The 21271-nt window shown below is 33.8% G+C and overlaps 1 protein-coding gene across 1 annotated transcript; it reads right to left on the reverse strand.

Annotated features, from left to right (window-relative positions):
• Positions 1 to 10745: 10745 nt before the first annotated feature.
• On the reverse strand, positions 10746 to 13036 carry LOC104106970 (UDP-glycosyltransferase 74E2-like). Its single transcript, XM_009615643.4, has 2 exons — positions 12292 to 13036; positions 10746 to 11565 (listed from the first exon to the last, which is right to left on the reverse strand). The coding sequence occupies exons 1-2, from the start codon at positions 12913 to 12915 to the stop codon at positions 10828 to 10830; spliced, it is 1362 nt and encodes a 453-aa protein (XP_009613938.1). The 5' UTR covers positions 12916 to 13036; the 3' UTR covers positions 10746 to 10827.
• Between the last annotated feature and the right edge of the window lie 8235 nt (positions 13037 to 21271).

Raw genomic sequence — 21271 nt, forward strand, 5'->3', positions numbered from 1 at the left:
GCTAAGCATTGCCTTTCCCTACATGAGACTAAGCATTGTCTCTTCTTTGCATGAGGCTAAGCATTGCCTCCCTAATTGCATAAGGCTAAGCATTGCTTTTCCCTGCATGAGACTAAGAATTTTTTCCTCTTTGCATGAGGCTAAGCATTGCCTCCCTAATCGCATAAGGCTAAGCCCTGCATTTCCCTGCATGAGACTAAGCATTGTCTCCTCTTTGTATGAGGCTAAACATTACCTCCCTAATTGCATGAGGCTAAACATTGCCTCCCTAATTGCATAAGGCTAAGCACTGCCTTTCTTCGCATCGAGACTAAACATTGCCTCCCTAATTGCATAAGGCTAAGCATTGCCTTTTCCTCGCATAAGATCAAATACTATCTCCATTATTCTATCTACGACCTAGCACTATCCTCAACTCACCTAGGGCTAAGCACTGCCCTCATCTTACACAAGACTAAGCCTTGTCTTATCTCATTTCGCATATGACCAAGCATCATATCTTTACATTTCATGGGCTGAAACATTGCCAGTTTGGCTAAAGGTATCATAGTCCGAAGGCATCATCCTCATAGCCGGGAGACACCATTCCATGGCCTGAGGATCTCTCAAAGGTGCACATCATTATTCAAAGGCGTCATAGTCTAGAGGCACCATCCTTATGGACCGAGGACATCATTTCATGGGCTACGAATCCCTTATCACATGCTTCATGGCCCAAGACGTCATGGTCTAAGGATATCATCTTCACCATCCAAAGACAACCTTCATGGTCCAAAGGGAACTTGCATCACGCTTAAACTTTTGCAATAATCCGTATATATATTCGCATGCACCGTGTTTTAAGTTTTACAGGTAATCCAGGAGGTAACCGTTCTCCAAACGGGAGAAATCTTCGCTCCGGTTTCCGTTCACTGTTCGCATCCTGCAATTATTTCAAACGTAACCAACCACCATCAATTACCTGCCTTTTACTCTATGACCGTTCAGATATTTGTTCTGTGATACATCCATAATGTCTCAAATTCACATTCATGACTTCGCATAAAATCATCCGATGCTATGCCACCCAAAAGAACCTTTTCCGAAACATACGACCATTCTTATAACAACTCCATCGGTTTCGTTCACCGTTGGATCCAGAATTATACACGACCTGATTCCCGTAACGCCAGGGATATGTAAGCAACTCAGGAACCAGGGTTCGGCCCTATTTTTTCCCAAATCACATCTTCCCTCACTCAATTCGGCCAAAATTGGTCATCATTTTCTTTACCCGATAACTCTTTCATCATTCCCTAGTAAAGAGGGGCAGTTGTTAATACCCAATTTTGCCCTCAAATTTTTTCAAAATATATACATGCCTTCAAAATAGCATTTTATGTATCATTATTTAGTTTATAAATCTATACAAGCATTTCCTATAATTTTTCATATTTTTAGAGCTCTTAAATTAATTTGCATGCATTTAAATTATATAAATATTCAGTAATTATCCCTTTAAATTATTTTATGATGACTTAATCACCCAAATTACTATGTTTTCATCCTCATACATGTTTCATAATATTTTTCATTTCATTTCATATAATTATATTTATAATTTAAGCTATTTATTTAAATTTGCAATAGTAGCCTATATTTTCCATTCTTATTGCAATTGATATTTCAGTTAGGGTCAAACTAATATTTTATATTCTATCACTATTTAAAGTATTAATTTGCATAAGTAGCATTTGTTTTAGATATTTTATTTAATTATTTCCCTTTTAATTTCTATTTAAAACAGCTGGCCCAATTTTGAAATTTTCGGACCAGACAAACCCAAATCCCTGGCCCAAAACCTCAAGCCCAATCCAAGGAAACCATGCCCCATCCAAAACCGACCCAGACCCCCCTTAAACCACAGTCGTTGATCAGAAATGATCAACGGCTCACAACCCTCAACCCATGTTCTCTTATTACCCAATCCCTAAACCCTATAGACCATTATCTCTGTCTAACCGCCCTCAAACGCTCCTCCCCCACCAAAAACCCTAATCGCTGCCTTCTCTAAATTTTCTCCTAATCCCGGCTACAATGGGATTATCCTCTTATTTACTTACCATATTTGTGTGTTTCCGCTACTGGTTGATTCTCTATGGTATCACCTAGTACTTGCCTAAACATGGCAAGTACTACCTCTCTGATTCTGTCCGAATGAGTCCTATTTCTTGAATCTGGACCGTATTTCATCTACATGCATCTGATTCTACACTGTGTGAGTCCTATTTTGTTTGGACTTTGCTGATTTGCACTTTCCCTAAAAAACTAGGGTTTACCAGATTTTCTCTCTTAAATTGATTTCAAATTGATTTGCATGTTTCTTTTCCTTGTTTGGTTCTTAATTTATTCTGTTTCCTTATATGTTTGCTCGATTCTTAACTACTATATAAACACCCTCATTTTCCGTTTTGGGGACAGACGGAATCGATACAATCTCACTTAAATTTGAAGCTTTGCTCTGTTAGTTCCTTTATTATCTTGTTCTGTGTTTGTGTTGGCTGGCTGAAAGCCAAGGCCACTGAGAATCTACTGTTCAAACTTTCTTGGTGCGAGCATTGTCCGGGGTTCTTTCGAAGCTCTTGGGAGCTTTGACGCATCAAGGTTTCTAGGTTCTTGTGGATCTTTTGTTCTTTATTGTTGTCCGTTTAACTGGTAAGCTACTTGACTTTTGCAATTTCATCCCTATGTGTCTTTGATTTACATGTGTTCTCACCTCTAAAATCCCCAATGGCTTAATATGTTTTCTTGATTACTTTTGTGCACGATTCTGTTAAGTCTACATTGTTCTAAGTCTCTTTAGCATTTAACTTCCTCCTAATGTTGCTAGTTCTGAGATTGCCTAAGTCGAACTTGGATAATCCGACCTCTTAAGTTCGTTTAGCCAGTGTATTGGTACCTGAATATTCCGTAAAACGTGCTTATTTACTTTGCCCTTAATCGCTATAATGAATGCTTCACACTTGTGTTAGAACTTCCTGTGTTAATTAAGACATGTTCCCCTGCTATTGTATCATTCAGCATGATCCCCATACCCCAGTAGTGATTGACTGAGATCTTAACAGTTACCTCAACTTGGTTTCCCTGTCCTATTTGAACCATTTTGTTGTATGGCATAACTTAGATCTTCTTTAGTTAATTAGTCTATAGTGTCAATCCCAGAATCCCTTCATGTGCTATTTGGTATGAACTTGCTCTCACTCTGTTCTGAATCTCTGTGATGCTTATCTTGCATACATAATGTGTTTAATGTTATAAGACCTTTTCCCTCAAGTGTGATCTTGCTTCCCTGCTAATATGCCACCCAGTGTGTTTTAATCCCCTGTTCCTTCAATAATTACTTGGCATGTCATAATGTATATTCCTATCATGTTTCTATGTAATCTTGTCTCCTTATGAGAGTTAACATGTTTGTCTTATGATACTAATATGTACTTAGCATAAATTGGACTTCTTAGATCTCAAGCTGTTAATGTTAACTTCTGTCAAACCTGGCAAACTTTTTCCTCCTCTAACTCTCTCACTCAATATGTGTTTGTTATGTGCTATTTTGCTAAATGTTGAAGTTCTCCTGACCAAGTCCTAGGACCTGCTTGATTGCAAAATTTGTATGCTCAACTTGGCTATGTCTACCCTTAACTTCTGTACATTCTCCTTACTTGCAACATTCTGAACTCTTCATTCTTAGCTGGCTGAAAGCCAAGGCTACCTAGGTTCTATTGTTGGCCTCCCTAGTGTGAGCACTGCTCGGGGTCCAATTGAGACCCTTGTGAACTCTGACACACTAGGGCTTGGTCCTTAGTCATTCCCCCAATCTCAAACTGTTCCTATTCACTCTACTTCTCCTGTTATGTGTTGTGTACTTGAATTGGCTGATTTATGTGGTGCAGCACTTGGTGCCATGGTTGAGTAAATTGGTTCTGTACTCCTCTATGGACCCCTGAGTCGTGTATTGAATGTGGCTCTTTGTTGAAGGCCTAGGTATGATGTGTAAAAGTTATTGAAGACCCAGGCAATGCTGGATATTTCTATTTAGGCCTGATGTAGGCCTATTCTCACTATTATGTAACATTTATATTTTTACTCATTATTGGGCCTTTAATAACTTTTTGTATAAACAATTGGGGTATTAGTAAAAAAGGGGGAAATGGGTAGAATTTGATATCTACATGTACAATGGGTAGATAACATGCCTATAGGACTTGACAATGTGCTTGCTATATGTTTTATTCGATTACATGAGCACTGTAGAAATCATGACATTAGGAGAAGCACACACACACACACACTACGTGTTTACCATTAATCATGAGTTCAGATGCTATGTCTACTGCTACGTGTTTATAGACATCATGCCTATAGGAAGTGAGCACTCTGCGTGACTACTTTCATATGCATTAGAAACTTGCCTATATAAACATATGGCAACAAACTTTCTTTCAATTCCCTTTGGTTATTCACTAGAAATCATCCCTATAGGATTTGATCACTTTATTCGCTATTACATCGCATTGATTGCTAGAAATTTTGTTTATAGGACTTAGTATAAATAAAGCAAGTTCTAATCATCAACTGTTAGAGATCCTGCCTATAGGAAAACAATTGCTTGTTAATTGGCTAACATTAGACTACTCAAACACTGTTTCTGAGCGTCACTGTTAAAACATCTAGATAATTCTGGGACTCTTCCTGGCAGATTCTGTTATACCTAATTGCGTAGATCACCTAGGCATCACATATGGGATTGGTAACTTAAAACTGTTAATAATTAGCTCATAATCCTGCATCTGAAATTTACCTGCATACTTTGATCGCCCAGAAAGCATGTCCATAGGTTTAAGATTCTGGACTCTGCCAATTCCTAATTGATATATATGTTTGAGTGCACTTGCTGCTTAAGTGTGGAGGTCAATGTGAGCCTTTAATTGCATTTATGTGAAGAGTTCAGTTGTTTTCATTGTGGCCTAGCATTTGCATTTCTGAGCAACCTAGATAAGGTCTAGAACTATCCAAATAGAGGTCCAAAGCCTCCTGGACCATAGGTATGGGATGGGTAGTGCACTCGCAGGGTACGATTTAGAATTGAATTAGAGCGCCTTTAAGTAAACAACTTTAACATAAAAATCGTGTAGCAGGAGATGATAGTCTGTGCCCGATGGATAATATGAGTAACACCCTATCTCAAGGGAGTTACAAAATATTATTTATGTTGCACGGGGTGATCCTTTAGGCTAAAAAACTTAGGACTCCCCCCCCCCCCCCCTTCTTTTTCTTTCTTTTCTACTAAAAATGCAAAAATAGTTGCACCTCCCTATTCAAAATCTCTTTGTAATAAGATTCTTAGATTTTGAACTCTCTTTGTTTACTTGATCACATAGACTAATTCATATAATTTAAGTTCGGTCGGGACCCACAGTTGTGGACCTCGAGGAGTGCCTAACACTTTCTCTTTGAGTTAACTTGAGCCCTTACCCGATCTTTGGTGGTGTTGACTAGTCCAAACAGAGTTATTTACAAATAGGTGCCCTAACGCACCTAAACAATCATTAGGTGGCAACTCTCCTCATTTAATACCTCCTTTAAAAGGGTTGTCACACATCGAGTCCCACTTTTCGCGAGAAAAAGGGGCGCGACATCAGGTGCCTACTGAGTGCGAGTACCGAGTTCTGAGTGAATGGGAAGACTGAGTGACTGTTGCTCTGAGAGGATGCATTTATTACATTGTTGTTGCACTTCAGTTGTCATATATCATTGTTTTTGGAAAATTCTAATAGATGTTATCTTCTGCTTCAGTTGAACTTGATATGAAATTACTGTTTGGGCCTTAATTGTTGAACTTGAAAGTATGCCTACCTTCTTATGTTGTAAATTACTATAACTGGACTTAGGTGTGAAGCTCGTCACTACTTTCAATTCTTTATTTAGTATTGTTACTTACTGAGTTGGTTGTACTCATACTACACCCTGCACTACTTGTGTAGATCCATGTACTTCCTGACACAGCGGTTGTTAGTTTTTCGGAGCTTTATCTGTTGGAGATTATCGAGGTGGCTGCTTGACGTCCGCAGACCTTGACTCTCTTTCCATTTAGTTTTTGTACTGTTCTATATTTTTCAGACAGTGTTTTTATCAGTCAGACTTTGTTATCATTTAAATGCTGATTTAATAAGTGACACCAGGTTTTGGAAGTGTTTTATATAAGTATATTGGTGAGATTTTTTGTATTGAATTTAAATATTATATTTTCAAACTTAGAAGAAATTATGGTTTATTGAGGTTGTCGGCTTGCCTAGTATTGAGATAGGTCCTATCATGACAAGCGTGATTTTGGATCATGATTTCTGAGAACCCGAGAGACTGGAGAGATTTATGACTAAGTGAGGTCGGGGGCCTGATTATGAGATATTGATACTATAGCAAGTAAGTTGTCCGTGCAGCACGTGAGTTGTCCGTGCGGATCCAGATATTATACTAGCACGTGATTTGTCCGTGCAACACATGATTTGTCCATGTGGATTCAGATATTATACTAGCACGTGAGTTGTCCGTGCAACACGTGAATTGTTCATGCGGTTTATAGTGCTTACGCTAAAGGCGTCTCTCTAGAGTCTGTACACACCCCAGGGAACGCAGGTACCTACTGAGTGGGAGTGCCGAGTGCTGAGTGAATGGGAAGACTGAGTGACTGTTGCTCTGAGAGGATGCATTTATTTTATTGTTGTTGCCCTTCAACTGTCATATATCACTATTTTGGAAAATTCTGATAGATATTATCTTCTGTTTCAGTTGAACTTAATATGAAATTATTGTTTGGGCCTTAATTGTTGAACTTGAAAGTATGCCTACCTTCTTATATTGTAAATTACTCTAACTAAACTTAGTTGTGAAGCTCGTCATTACTTCAAGTTCTTTATTTAGTATTGTTACTTACTGAGTTGGTTGTACTCATACTACACCCTACACCACGTGTGCTGATCCATGTACTTTCGGACATGGCGGTGGTTAGTTTTTCGGAGCTTTATCTGTTGGAGATTATCGAGGTGGCTGCTTGACGTCCGCAGACCTTGACTCTCTTTCCATTCAGTTTTTGTACTGTTCTATATTTTTAGTCAGTATTTTTATCAGTTAGACTTTGTTATCATTTAGATACTCATGTACTCACTGACACCGAATTTTGAGAGTGTTTTATGTCGGTATTAATGAGATTTTTTGTACTAAATTTAAATATTACGTTTTCAAAATAAAAAGCAATTGTGATTTATTGAGGTTGTCGGCTTGCCTAGTATTGAGATAGTCGCCATCACGACAGGCATGATTTTGGGTCGTGATTTTTGAGAGCCCGAGAGACTGGAGAGATTTATGACTGAGTGAGACCGAGGGCCTGATTGTGAGATATTGATACTATAGAACGTGAGTTGTCCGCGCGGATCTAGATATTATACTAGCACGTGAGTTGTCCATGCAACACGTAAGTTGTACGTGCGGTTTATAGTGCTTGGGCTGAAGGAGCCCTCCAGAGTCTGTACACTCCCCCAGTGAGCGCAGGTACCAACTAAGTGCGAGTGTCGAGTGTTGAATGAATGGGAGGACTGAGTGACTGTTGCTCTGAGAGGATGTATTTATTTCATTGTTGTTGCACTTCAGCTGTCATATATCACTTTTTTGGAAAATTCTCATATATTTTATCTTCTGTTTCAGTTGAACTTGATATGAAATTACTGTTTGTGCCTTAATTGTTGAACTTGAAAGCATGCCTACCTTCTTATGTTGTAAATTACTGTAACTGGACTTAGCTGTGAAGCTCGTCACTACTTTCAATTTGTTATTTAGTATTGTTACTTACTGAGTTGGTTGTACTCATACTACACCCTGCACAACGTGTGCAGATCCAGGTACTTTCGGACACGGCGATTGTTAGTTTTTCGGAGCTTTATCTGTTGGAGATTATTGAGGTGATTGATTGACGTTCGTAGACCTTGATTCTTTTTCCATTCAGTTTTTGTATTGTTTTATATTTTCAAATAGTATTTTTATCAGTCAGACTTTGTTATCATTTAGATGCTCATGTACTCAGTGACATCGGGTTTTGGGAGTGTTTTATATCGGTATTGGTGAGATTTTTTTATATTGAATTTAAATATTATATTTTCAAACTTAAAAGAAATTGTTATTTATTGAGGTTGTCAGCTTGCCTAGTATTGAGATAGGCGCCATCACGATAGGCGTGATTTTGGGTTGTGATTAGTGAGATCCCGAGAGAGTGGAGAGATTTATGACTGAGTGAGGCCGAGGGCCTAATTGTGAGATATTGATACTATAGCACGTGAGTTGTTCGTGCAGCACGTGAGTTGTCCGTGCGAATCCAGATATTATACTAGCACGTGAGTTTTTCGTGCGGATCCAGATATTATGCTAGCACGTGAGTTGTCCGTGAAACACGTGAGTTATACGTGCGGTTTATAGCGCTTGGGCTGAAGGAGTCCCTCCAGAGTCTGTACACACCCCCAGTGAGCGCAGGTACCAACTGAGTGCGAGTGCCGAGTGTTGAGTGAATGGGAGGACTGAGTGAATGTTGCTTTGAGAGGATGCATTTATTTCATTATTGTTGTACTTCAGTTGTCGTATATCACTGTTTTTGGAAAAGTATGATAGAAATTATCTTCTGTTTCAGTTGAACTTGTTATGAAATTACTGTTTGGGCCTTAATCTTTCAACTTGAAAGCATGCCTACCTTCTTATGTTGTAAATTACTATAACTGGACTTAGCTGTGAAGCTCGTCACTACTTTCAGTTCTTTATTTAGTATTATTACTTACTAAGTTGGTTGTTCTCATACTACACCCTGCACCACGTGTGCAGATTCAGGTACTTTCGGACACGGCGGTTGTTATTTTTTCGGAGCTTTATCTGTTGGAGATTATCGAGGTGGCTGCTTAAACGTCCACAAACCTTGACTCTCTTTCCATTCAGTTTTTGTATTGTTCTATATTTTCATACAGTATTTTTATCAGTCAGACTTTGTTATCATTTAGATGCTCATGTACTCAGTGACACCGGGTTTTGGGAGTGTTTTATATAGGTATATTAGTGAGAGTTTTGGTATTGAATTTAAATATTATATTTTTAAAGTTAAAAGAAATTGTGATTTATTAAGACTGTCGACTTGTCTAGTATTGAGATAGGCACCATCACAACAGGCGTGATTTTGAATCGTGACAGAATCATTTTTAAAGTTTGAACTTGAATGGCCAGTGTGGTTTTCTTTTTCAAAAGTCAATTGACAATTGGTCACATAAAATTATGTATAAAAAGTTTTTCTGTCATAATGACATTTCAAAAATTACAGAGAAAATTAATGGTGGCTATTCCAAATCATGAACTTATTATTTCAAGTCAATTTTTTTATGCTCTTCAACGCCACGGCTTGACTGGATTTATATGTTTCTGCCAACGGAAGGATGGCGAGGGCGCAATATCACTATGTATCTCAGTGTTAGTGGGCTGCTACTTTTTTAAGGTGGAGGAGAAATTTGCATACAAATAATGAAAATATATTTTAGCATATATTTATATTTATATATATATATATATATATATATGTGTGTGTGTTATACAATGAGATATACAAAGAAGATAAATAAATCTTTGATATACATTGTAATATAAAAAGAATAAAAATAAAATTTTGATATATAGTTTGATATACACAAAGAAGGAAAATAAAGTTTTGATATATATTTTGATATACACATTATTTTTTATGTATTATGCATTGTGATATACAACAATAACAACAATAACAACAACAACAACAACAACAACAATAACAACAACGACCCACTAAAATTTCACAAGTGGGGTCTGGGCGGGTTACTGTGTACACAGACCTTACCCCTATCCCGGTGAGGCAGAGAAGTTTTTTCCGATAAACCCTCAGCTCAAGAAAACGGAAAGAAAACAAGAAGAGACAATATATCACTACCGTCAACAGAAATCATAAAAATATGAACAACATCATAAAAAGCAGAAAATAGATGATTGCATTGTGATATACAAATAATATAATTATTTTTGTGTTATGCTCTTAGATATATTCAAAGAAGGAAAATAAAATTTTGATATATATATTTTGATATGTACAAAAAAGAAAAATAAAATTATGATATACATATTAATATACACATTATTGTTGTGATATACATTATTAACTATTTGGTGTCAATATTTATAACTAAGGCTTTTTTCTCTAATTATGTGGGTGCGTTGTCACACCGTATCAAAACCCCTAGAAATTATCCCACCAAATAATGTTGGACTCGAATCTAATATCTGCTCGTATATTACCCAACCTTACTGACATAATATTAGACTGACACCTAACGTTACAATAACTTACAAATTGCTCAAAGGGAATCTTTAGACTGTAATCTAAATTAAGGTCCATAAATTACAAGTGAAATAGAAAGAGAACCACTTACTAAACAATTATGTAATGAAGCACACCTACTAAAAGTAAAACATAACCAAAGGTCCCTATATTAGTGATAGTGGCAAAACTAATTTAAAAGAATAATAAAAAATTTAGCTTGCAAACATCTTGTAACCTTATAAAATGAGAAGAATCTCTTATAAATTGGCATTGAGAAAGCAAGAGTATTTTCTTTTTGAAACAAAGACTGTAATTGCCACTAAGATTTACTGAGAAATTTAGTAATAAGCATAACATTTACTTAAAAAATTAATCTGATGCATGACTTGATCAATTTTGTCAAATACATATATCTTTTCTCAATCTGATACTAAGTCTAATGCATTACAAGTTGAAAGAAATTCTTCAATATTTTTATCAGAACTTCCTCCTTCATCTACTGCTTCCTTAGCCAAAGTTTTCCATTTAATTGCATTCTCTTTTAGCATTACTCCTTTCTCTTCTTCCATCACTTCCTTAATAGAACTAGCTACTTCTTCTCTTGTAATTACACCATCTTTTCCAGCTTTAACTCGAATTCCCGTTCGCCATACATCACTAATAAATTTTGCATTAGTTGGTTGATCTGTCCACTGAGGCATACACACCATTGGGACTCCCAAACTCAACGCTTCGAGCGTCGAATTCCATCCACAATGAGTAAAGAAACATCCAACTGATTTATGAGCTAAAACATCAAGTTGAGGACTCCAATTCACAATTAGTCCTTTTTCTGATGCTTTGGACTTGAATTCATTTGGAAGTTTGTTTTCTTCAGTATCTCTAACAGCCCACAAGAAGTAGGAGTTGCTCATTATTAATCCCAATGCTAATTCCTCCATTTGTTTTTCTCCTAGACTGGCCAAACTTCCAAATGATACATAAACAACTGAGCCAATTTCTTTCAAATCTAGCCATTTCATACAAGTTTCACCATTGGGTTTGATAAGACTTGAGCCATATTCTTTGTCATCTTTTAGTCTCTTGTCAAGATACATTGATGGAATAGTTGGTCCAATTGTTTTGATTGGATATTGAGTCCTCATCCAATCGACCACCTATATAGTTTCAGCAAAAGAAACATCAGATTATTGGTATAAGCAGTGGCAGAAGAAGCAGGATATTCGCTAAAGGAATTCAAAAAATAAAAAAATGAACACGCGAAAAAGCTAAGGAAATTCAACATTTAATATATATGCATGAAAAAAAATTAATCTTATATAGATATTATAATTTTCGGAGTATTTAAGTGGAGTATTTGTTTTTTCCATTTACATGACACTCTTTACTCTTTAGTATGTTAAGAAACATTTCTATGTTAGAATATTCTTTAATTTTAAACTTTTCATTACAATCTCTTATGTCTATAAAAATGCCATTTAAAGCTCACATACTAAAGTATTTTTGGTATGTGCCAAAAAATTTCTTTCTTTCTTAAATCCGCGCTTAATCAAACACCCACATATAAAATGTGGCAAGAGGAGTATATTATTGTAGCATTTGGGGTGGTCACTTTGTGTGCTACAGATGAATTATACTTATGTCTCATTTTATAAGGCATACTTTAATTTTTATTCTGTTCCAAAAAACAAATTTACATATCTATTTAAAAATAATTTAACATTAAATTTTTCATTTTACGCTAAATGAAATTATTTATAGTCACACTTGTTTCTATGACTTGTTTCAAACTGCAAAGATTCAATTTTTTTCTTTTTACTAAAAATTTGTGTCCAATCAAACACTGTCACAAAATTTGGGACGAGATGGGTGAGAGAGCATACCTCCTCTAACACATCAAATGTGTTGAAAAAAAGCCAATCTGCTTTCTTGAAATTAATATTCTGGCTGAAGACAAGTCTTACAAGAGCAGGATATGATTCACTCTGATAAACAAAAGAAGGCAAATCTTCCTTTTCTAACAATGGAAGTGAAGGCAAAGAAACAGCAGAACCATCCAAAGTAATTTTACTTATTTCTGGATCCAAATGATAATATATAGCACTAAGAGAACAAGATTGTGTAAAAAAAGCAGCCCCTTTAATTCCTAACTCATGTGCTAAGTCAATTGCCCAAGTAGCAACTGAATCAAACACAAGAACTTTCACAGGATATTCAGAATCAGATAATTTCTTAACAATTTCTCTCAAATTGTTAGATATTAAAGTAAAGAACCATTCAAGAAAAATATCAATACTATTTGGTGGTGACTCATCATGTGGAATTGACTCAATTTTGATTGAATTTGAGTCCTTCGGAATGGATTTGCTAATAGAATCTATAGTGATTAAGGTAACTTTAACCCCTCTTGATACTAAACGTTTGGAAAATTGAACCATTGGATTTATGTGCCCTTGTACAGGAAAAGGGAGAACTAGAACATGAGATTTGCTGGTTATTTCTTCCATTTTTAGAGTATACTCTTAGCTGCTCAGTTCAGCTTTAGAATTTTATATATCAAGAGTAGTTTTGGGAAAGAAGAGCTAACCTTTCTGAAAAGTTGGGACGACACATCTCCTTTCCTTTGAATTTAGGCCAAATACATAGGTGGCCCCTTAATTTTGGTAGTAAATTCCACTTAGATCCTTTAACTTAGTCTTATACCTATTGAACACTTGAAGTAATACAATGCTGATGTGGCAAGTTACGTGTTTTCACCTGAAAATAGGCGCGTATGCATACTCTTTCTTTCTCACTCTTGCCTCTTTTTTTTCTCCAAACTCTTTTCTTACTTTTTAACTCAAAAAATTACTGCAAAATCCATTTTTGAGTTTGAACCATTACCAGCAGACATATTTTATTAGAAGTTGAGACAAAAACCAATTTTCAAAAGTATACAAATTTAAAGAGGGATCTAAAGCAGGTTATCAAAATAGCAAAACGCTAAGTTCAATGACGTTATATTTGTCGAGTCATTCTTCTTCAACTCATAAGAAAAAACGCTAAGTTCAAAGAGAAATAGACCCGTCATGAAAAATGGTGGAACAACTAATTTGTCGGAGACAGCAAGCTTATGCAACCAACAAACATAGATTTGTCAAAACCCAGTGGGAAGCTCATTTGCCGGAGGATATAAAAATGGCATAAACAAGAATCTTCCTACAAAATATTCAATACCCACATACTGTTTCACCAAATTATTTTGCAAATAAAAAATTTCAAACTTTTCTTCTTCATAAAGACTTCGAATACTAAAGAAGCTAGCATAAACAATTCACTTTATTCTTTATTTTTTTCATTTTATATACTCTCTTATTATTGCATCTAAAAGCAGAAAATGCACGTAAACAAACGAAGAAGACAGTTTCACTTTCCCCACTTTTCATTTTCTTAACATAACCTAATTGTCAGTGGTGTTGGGTGATTAAATAAAATGATCAAGAAATACGTACCAAACTTTTTTGGTGTGGAGTAAATTTAAAAAGAAAGGGAGAGGAAGAAGAGAGATAAGGTATTTACACATAAAATTTAGAAGGAAAAAGAAAAATAAAACGAAAGAGTAAAGAAAAATAAGAAGGATAAACGAACAAAGAAAAAAGTGTTATAAAATAAAAGCAATTTAGTAAAATATGAATAAGAAATGTTGTTATGAAATAAAAACAATTTAGTAAAATATGAACAAGAAATGGAGATAGAGAGAAGGAAGAGATTTTCTTCTTCAATTGTGTGTATTTTCTTATCTATTACAAGGCCTTTATATAGGCATGAAAAGTGAAGAAAAATATGTCATTGAATATGTCATTAAGCATAGAAATATGTCATTAAACATTTGAGAAGATCATGGAGGAAGAGTAGACATCCACCATAATTTGATTTTTCTTATAACACTCCCCCTTGGATGTCCATAGATAATGTGCCTCGTTAAAACCTTATTAGGAAAAATACCCTATGGGAAAAAAATTCTAGTGAAGGAAAAAGAGTACACATATTTAGAAATACACCTTTTGGTTGCCTCGTTAAAAACCTTGCAAGAAAAATCCAGTGGGACAAAACCTTGTAAGGGAAAAAGAGTACAACGCGTATTAACTCCCCCTGATGAGAGCATCAATTCACATCTTTGAGCCTTCGCATCCCAATCTTGTACACCAGTTTCTTGAAGGTTGACATCGGTAGAGATTCGGTTAACAGATCAGCCATATTATCACTTGAACAGATCTGTTGCACATTGATATCACCATTCTTTTGAAGATCATGTGTGAAAAATAACTTTGGTGAAATTTGCTTTGTCCTATCCCCTTTATGAATCCTCCCTTTAATTGGACTATGCATGCTGCATTGTCTTCATATAAAATTGTGGGTAGTTTGTCACACTTCAAACCATATTTGTCTCGAATAAGGTGTATTATATACCTCAACCATACACATTCTCGACTTGCTTCATGAATAGCAATTATCTCAACATGATTAGATGAAGTAGCCATGATTGATTGATTAGTCGATCGCCAAGATATGGAAGTGCCTCCATATGTAAACACATAGTCTGTTTGAGATCGAGCCTTGTGTGGGTCATATAAATACCCAGCATCGGCATAACCATCAAGATCGGGACTGCAATCATTGCCATAAAATAATCTCATATCGGTAGTCCCTTTTAGATACCGCAATATGTGTTTGATTCTATTCCAATGTCTTCTTGTAGGAGCAGAGCTATATCTTATTAAGACATTACCTGAAAAAGTTATGTCAGACCTTATAATATTAGAAAGATACATTAGTGCACCAATTGCACTAAGATATGATACTTCGGGACCAAAAAATCTTCATTATTTTCATGAGGTCGGAGTGGATATGCTTTATCCATATAGAATCGCTTTAAAATCATTTTAGTGTATGCTGATTGATGGATAAAAATTCCATTTTTCATATACTCAATTTGTAGACCAACACAAAATTTTATTTTTCCAAGATCTTTCATTTCAATTTTTTTCTTTAAATAGTCTACTTCTTTAGGAAGCTCTACTGCTTTAGGAAGCTCCCTAGGAGTTCTAATGATATTTATCCATATAGAATCGCTTTAAAATCATTTTAGTGTATGCTGATTGATGGATAAAAATTCCATTTTTCATATACTCAATTTGTAGACCAACACAAAATTTTATTTTTCCAAGATCTTTCATTTCAATTTTTTTCTTTAAATAGTCTACTTCTTTAGGAAGCTCTACTGCTTTAGGAAGCTCCCTAGGAGTTCTAATGATATTTAAATCATCAACATAAACAGTGATTATAATAAATTTAGATTCAGATCTTTTTATAAAGCCACAAGGTCAAATTGAATCATTCTTGTACCCTTCTTTCAACAGGTACTCACTCACGCGATTATACCACATGCACCCTGATTGTTTTAATCCGTATAAGAATTTTTGAAGCTTTATTTAATACATTTATTGGAAACCTTAATATGCTTCAAAACAATTTAAATCCTTCAATGATTTTCATTATACGCATATTACGTTTTTCCTGTATTGCCAGATTAAAACCTGAAATGGCGACATCCACCACAGGAGAACATGTCTCTATATAATCAATGCCAGGATATTTACAAATATTCTTGTGACACAAGTCGTCTTTATGTCTATCGACTTGATCTTTTTTTTTTTTGTTTTTGCACAAGAACACATTTATACCTCCACTGACTTTATACTTTCAGATGTTGGGACAATCCATCCAACTTCATATTTTTCAGGTAAAATCAATTTTCATTACGTATTTTTTATTTGGCCAATCATTTATCTGTCCAAATTTCATGATAGATTTGAGCTCAAAATTCTCGTCAATATTAATAATATTGAGCACTACATTATATTAACAATATCGTCGACGTTTTTTTTTTTTATCGGTTCTACTATCGTCGACGAGATCCCTTTATCTTATTATTTTCAGGTACCCGAGCCTCTCCCATAAGGTCTTATGAAGTATTATATCATGGTACTCTTCTAGAACACTTGCCTCCTTATTATGACCATCTTGAATATTTGCTAATCTCCTTCTTTGAGGAGTTTTATCTTTGGAACCGATTAGTCTATTATGCTTCATGCATGCCATAGACTCTATTTATTATAAACTTTATTTTATTTGGAGCATTAGCAGCTGAATATACGCCTGGCAATATTTTGCAAATGAATTATCACTTGAACTTCAAGTTCACATTTTCTCGTACGAGGATCTAGATGTACTCATAATAATTCATTACATGCATTACTTTTTCAGCTGCCCATTTTCTTCCCTTATTGTTGGGATCACCAACCCATATCCCTAGCCTTATTTGGGGATCCATCTTTGTGCATTGTGGTGGAACAATTAAATCATATAGCACATTCATATTTCTAGATGGAAATTATTTGGTTCTTGACCCCAAACCGATTATAATAGGGAGAACTTATCATAACTTGGCTAGATGCGTACAAGTGATGTTGTATATTAAATAATATATCACATACAAAATTTTATTTTGGCAGTTTTATTCTCATAACCAATGGTTTAGATATAATTGGAGGCATACATTTTTTAATAAACCAACTTGAATTTAAACCAGTATTATCAAGATAAATCATCATAATTTATATTCTGGAACTGTGCTCTAATAATTTGAGCAATCAATCTTGCAAAAGCCAAACTGCAAGTTGATAACAAATGCACATGTGACCATAGAATAGATACATCTATTAAAATCATATAATAGTAAACGGTCCACATGGAAGGTGACTGGGCCCATATATTTATCACCTTTTATTCATTCCAGAAATCAAGGGATTCAATCCCAACTTTAACTGGTATATCATGAGAATAAGCAGCACAAAAAAATTCTTAAGAATCTTATATTTCTTCAATATATGCCAATGTAATTCTCAATTAATTTTTTCGCATCATAATTGAACCGAGATGGTCAACCAGTTATGCCAACTAATATTTATTTTAGTAAAACCTCTAGTTTACTTGTGGCTTGTGATTGCATCATCATGCTTATACTTGTGTAGTACAAATAGAAGAAAAATCAGGTAACCTTTCATATTTACCCGATATGATTATAGTAATATAAAGATATTCAATCTTCTTTTTATTTATAGTCTCAATATGCCAACCACTTTGGCTAATATATTTGTAAATCGGAATGTTTATTTTGAGACTTACTACAATATTAATGTCATGAACAATTTCATTCATTCGGGTAGTAACAAATTAGTTCTCTCAGAGCTTTTAACTGCTTTTGTACTACAAGATTTTTTGTCACACCATCCATATAATGAATGTCTCCTTCGCAAAGAGAATCACATCATAATAATTGTCATGTTCAAAATCATCATAAGCAAAATAATTTCTTACTTTAATTTTGCTTTTAATAACTTTCATAAGGCTTGACAAAATATTTTTGGCGTATCACATGTATGCGACCAATGATATATTCATGTAACTACACAGTAATATTCATTATCTTTCTTTGTCTCAAACCTCCCTTAGAAGTAAGTTGTAATATTTATCCAACCATGCACAAGTATATTATTATGCATAATCTTTATCAAATATATATTTTCACATTCACTTTCAGGAATGAGTATGCAATCTCAATGTTTATCACAAGTCACATTCTTTTCAAAGAATTTCTCTCCTTTTATAATTACCATAGTGATAACTATTATTATTTTGGCCTTTCGCTCGCTCACATTCATTGGTCAACTATTTGTCTTTATTTAGACTTATCATATACTGCTATCACATTCACTTCAAGAATGGAGCAAATCAAGTGGGACTAGCTTCATGCTTTTTCATGAAAAATACATTATTTTTCTTTAGTTATTATTATTATTATTATTATCAATATAGTGCATTAGGACTCAAACCCAATACCTTATTCATATAAAGGCATGCTAGGCCATAATGCGTTGGAACTTAAATCCAACGTCTTTTCATCAACATAGTGCGTGACTTGAACACATCGTCTTACCCTCAATCTTTGGCATAATAGGCCAAAATTCACTAGGACTTGCACTCGAACTTTTAAAATATTATTACTTCATAATTATAGGCATAAGTAAATTAACTTTCAAGAAGACTTATATAACTATTTCAATCTTGAAACAGTTCCTATGCAACAAAAATGTTAGTCAGGATATATGTCATTTTTTTTTTAAATGATACAATCACTTTTATATTTTAATAAATTAATTAGGGAAAGGGTCCAAATAACCTATAACCACTTATATTTCAAAGATTATAAGAACTTCACCCAAAAAAAATCAATACGGAGGAATGAGCCTTATGTTTCCAGCAAAAATATTTAAGGCTTAATGCATAACCGTGACTATTATAAATTATAACTATAATGAGTTTATATTAATTGTATATTCGAGTGACAAATTTGCAAGGTACCGTAAAATCGCATACATATTTGATAATTTTGCTTTCAATGAAATACATCATGTGATGGTAAAAATATTATTACTAAATTACCTTAATAATTATCTAACATAGTATGTAAACGGTCAGAACATATATATACGTTGGAATATTAATTTTGTCCTATAAGAGATGTAACAAATAAAGACATACCTTTCCAGTTCTTTATTTCACTGGATACAATTGAAAAAAATATTTTAACTAAACACTGCATATAAAGTTAATGCAAAGATATAAAAGTATGAATGAGTTTAAATGAATGTAAAACTTATCTTTGTATTATCATCCAAGACATTTTTCATTGTACTTGATCTCATTGTCTGCTTATAATTTACATAGTCTTGACGTAGAAGATCATGAAATGAGCAATTCGTACTGATAACGTATTATAAAATAAAAGCAATTTAGTAAAATATGAATAAGAAATATTGTTGTGAAATAAAAGTAATTTAGTAAAATATGAATAAGAAATGGAGATAGAGAGAAGGAAGAGATTTTCTTCTTCAATTGTGTGTATTTTCTTATCTATTACAAGGCCTTTATATAGGCATGAAAAATGAAGAAAAATATATCATTGAATATGTCATTAAGCATAGAAATATGTCATTGAATATGTTATTAAGCATTTGAGAAGATCATGAAGGAAGAGTAGACATCCACCATAATTTGATTTTTGGGATTATCCCAAAAGTGAAAACAAAACACTGAATTTTTTTTTTTTTTTTTTGTGGTGGGGAGGGGGCTTAAAGGCACGTGTCAATAAAGCATAGGTGTTTCTTCCATGTCATAAGCAATTGAGAACACGCGCTATTGAATTTTTAAAGACTATGAAAAGTGTGTCTAATAGAAAAACTTTTTGCTCGCTTTAAGTGTTCAACAGGTACAGAGCTTAGTTAAGGTGTCTAAGTGAAATTTACGGTCAAGTTTAGGGCAGCAGGGCTACCTATGTATTTGGCCTTGAATTTATCTTAGACACAAATATTTCCTTATTAATCCGTTTAAAAAAGATATCACATTTATATAGGAGTACATAAAATAATTGAACTTTAATTTCTTGATTTATTTTTAATGAAATTTTTATAGTTACATAAATTTATGACATATTTAAAATTATAAATCTTAAAAATTTTATAACTACACAAATATTATATTTTCGTTGTTTCAATTTATGTGACGTTTTTTACTGGTCACGAAATTTAAGAAAAAAGAAAAGACTTTTGAACTTGTAGTGTAAAATAAAGTATATATATTTTGTGTGACTATAAATCAATGCATAAAATATATTATTTCCAAATATAAAAAAAAATGTCATTTTTTGGGCACATACTGAAAAAGAAGAAGGTTCAAGTAAGAAAGAGGGAATAATATATGTAGAAAAACAACCTTCAAAAAGTTGGATGTATGATGTTTAAGTTTAAGGCAGGAAAGGCAACCACAAAGATAGGAAACTGTCTTGTCAATATTGTTTGTCTGTTTGGTGTTTTTGTCTCGTTAGTTGGCGGAATATGTGGTAGGGGCTATAGATACGAACAATATAAATTATAATGGGAGAATTAACCTAAATATTTGTCTTACTTAATTTAATAAATTAAAAATAGTTGACATATCTATATCTATATATATAATTCATATTGAATATGTGTATAATCATATATAATTGGTATATAATTTATTATGTACCGACTAGAAGAAGTAAAATAATAAATTCCGCTAGCTATTTGTATAAATAATATAAGTAATAACGGAGAAAAATTCTTATTTTACATCCGTTAATTATCTTTAATAATATCATATCTTTCAACTTATTTTATCTATTATTTTACGAGGGTAAACTATCTATATCACATCTCTTAAAGTGTGTCTTTTCTCCCTACGTGTGAACGTGAGATGCTTTTTATCGAAAAGCACTAATACAAATTACTCAAGAACCTTTTTTCGTTGCCTTCAAAAGAATTCGCTTTTTTACTTGGAGTCTCACATTTGTCTTATGTTCCTTTTTCAAAAATTACCGATTGTCTAAAATGTATTGACTCGATAAATATGATTCGTGTCGTAGATAGGCTATTATGGGTGGTTTTAGCTTTCCATATTAAAGAATTTCATTGTGAGTGCTCGAATTTGATATTTCTAATCAAAGGTGAAAAAATCATTATCATTTTATTATGCGCCGTTGGCCATAAGAAATTTTTACTTTTTTTTGAAAAATCTTCATTTTTTTCGGATTCATTGTTTGTCCATGAAATTTTCAAATTTCACTTGAAATTATATTTTGAAATTTTTGGAAAATTAAAAAACTCAAAAAAATTATTTTTCAAAATTTTCATTTCAAATCACTCACACAAATTTAATAACAACTCCAAATTGTATTCATTT

This window comes from Nicotiana tomentosiformis, chromosome 12 (genome assembly GCF_000390325.3).
Source record: "Nicotiana tomentosiformis chromosome 12, ASM39032v3, whole genome shotgun sequence".
Taxonomy (NCBI): domain Eukaryota; kingdom Viridiplantae; phylum Streptophyta; class Magnoliopsida; order Solanales; family Solanaceae; genus Nicotiana; species Nicotiana tomentosiformis.

Bases quoted from the DNA above. Each gene is read 5' to 3' on its own strand.
- LOC104106970 (XM_009615643.4), bottom strand. From the start codon at position 12,915: ATGGAAGAAATAACCAGCAAATCTCATGTTCTAGTTCTCCCTTTTCCT. The intron at 11,566-12,291 runs GTATGCTCTCTC...GAAACTATATAG, and splicing joins CATTTGATGTGTTAGAGGAG to GTGGTCGATTGGATGAGGAC.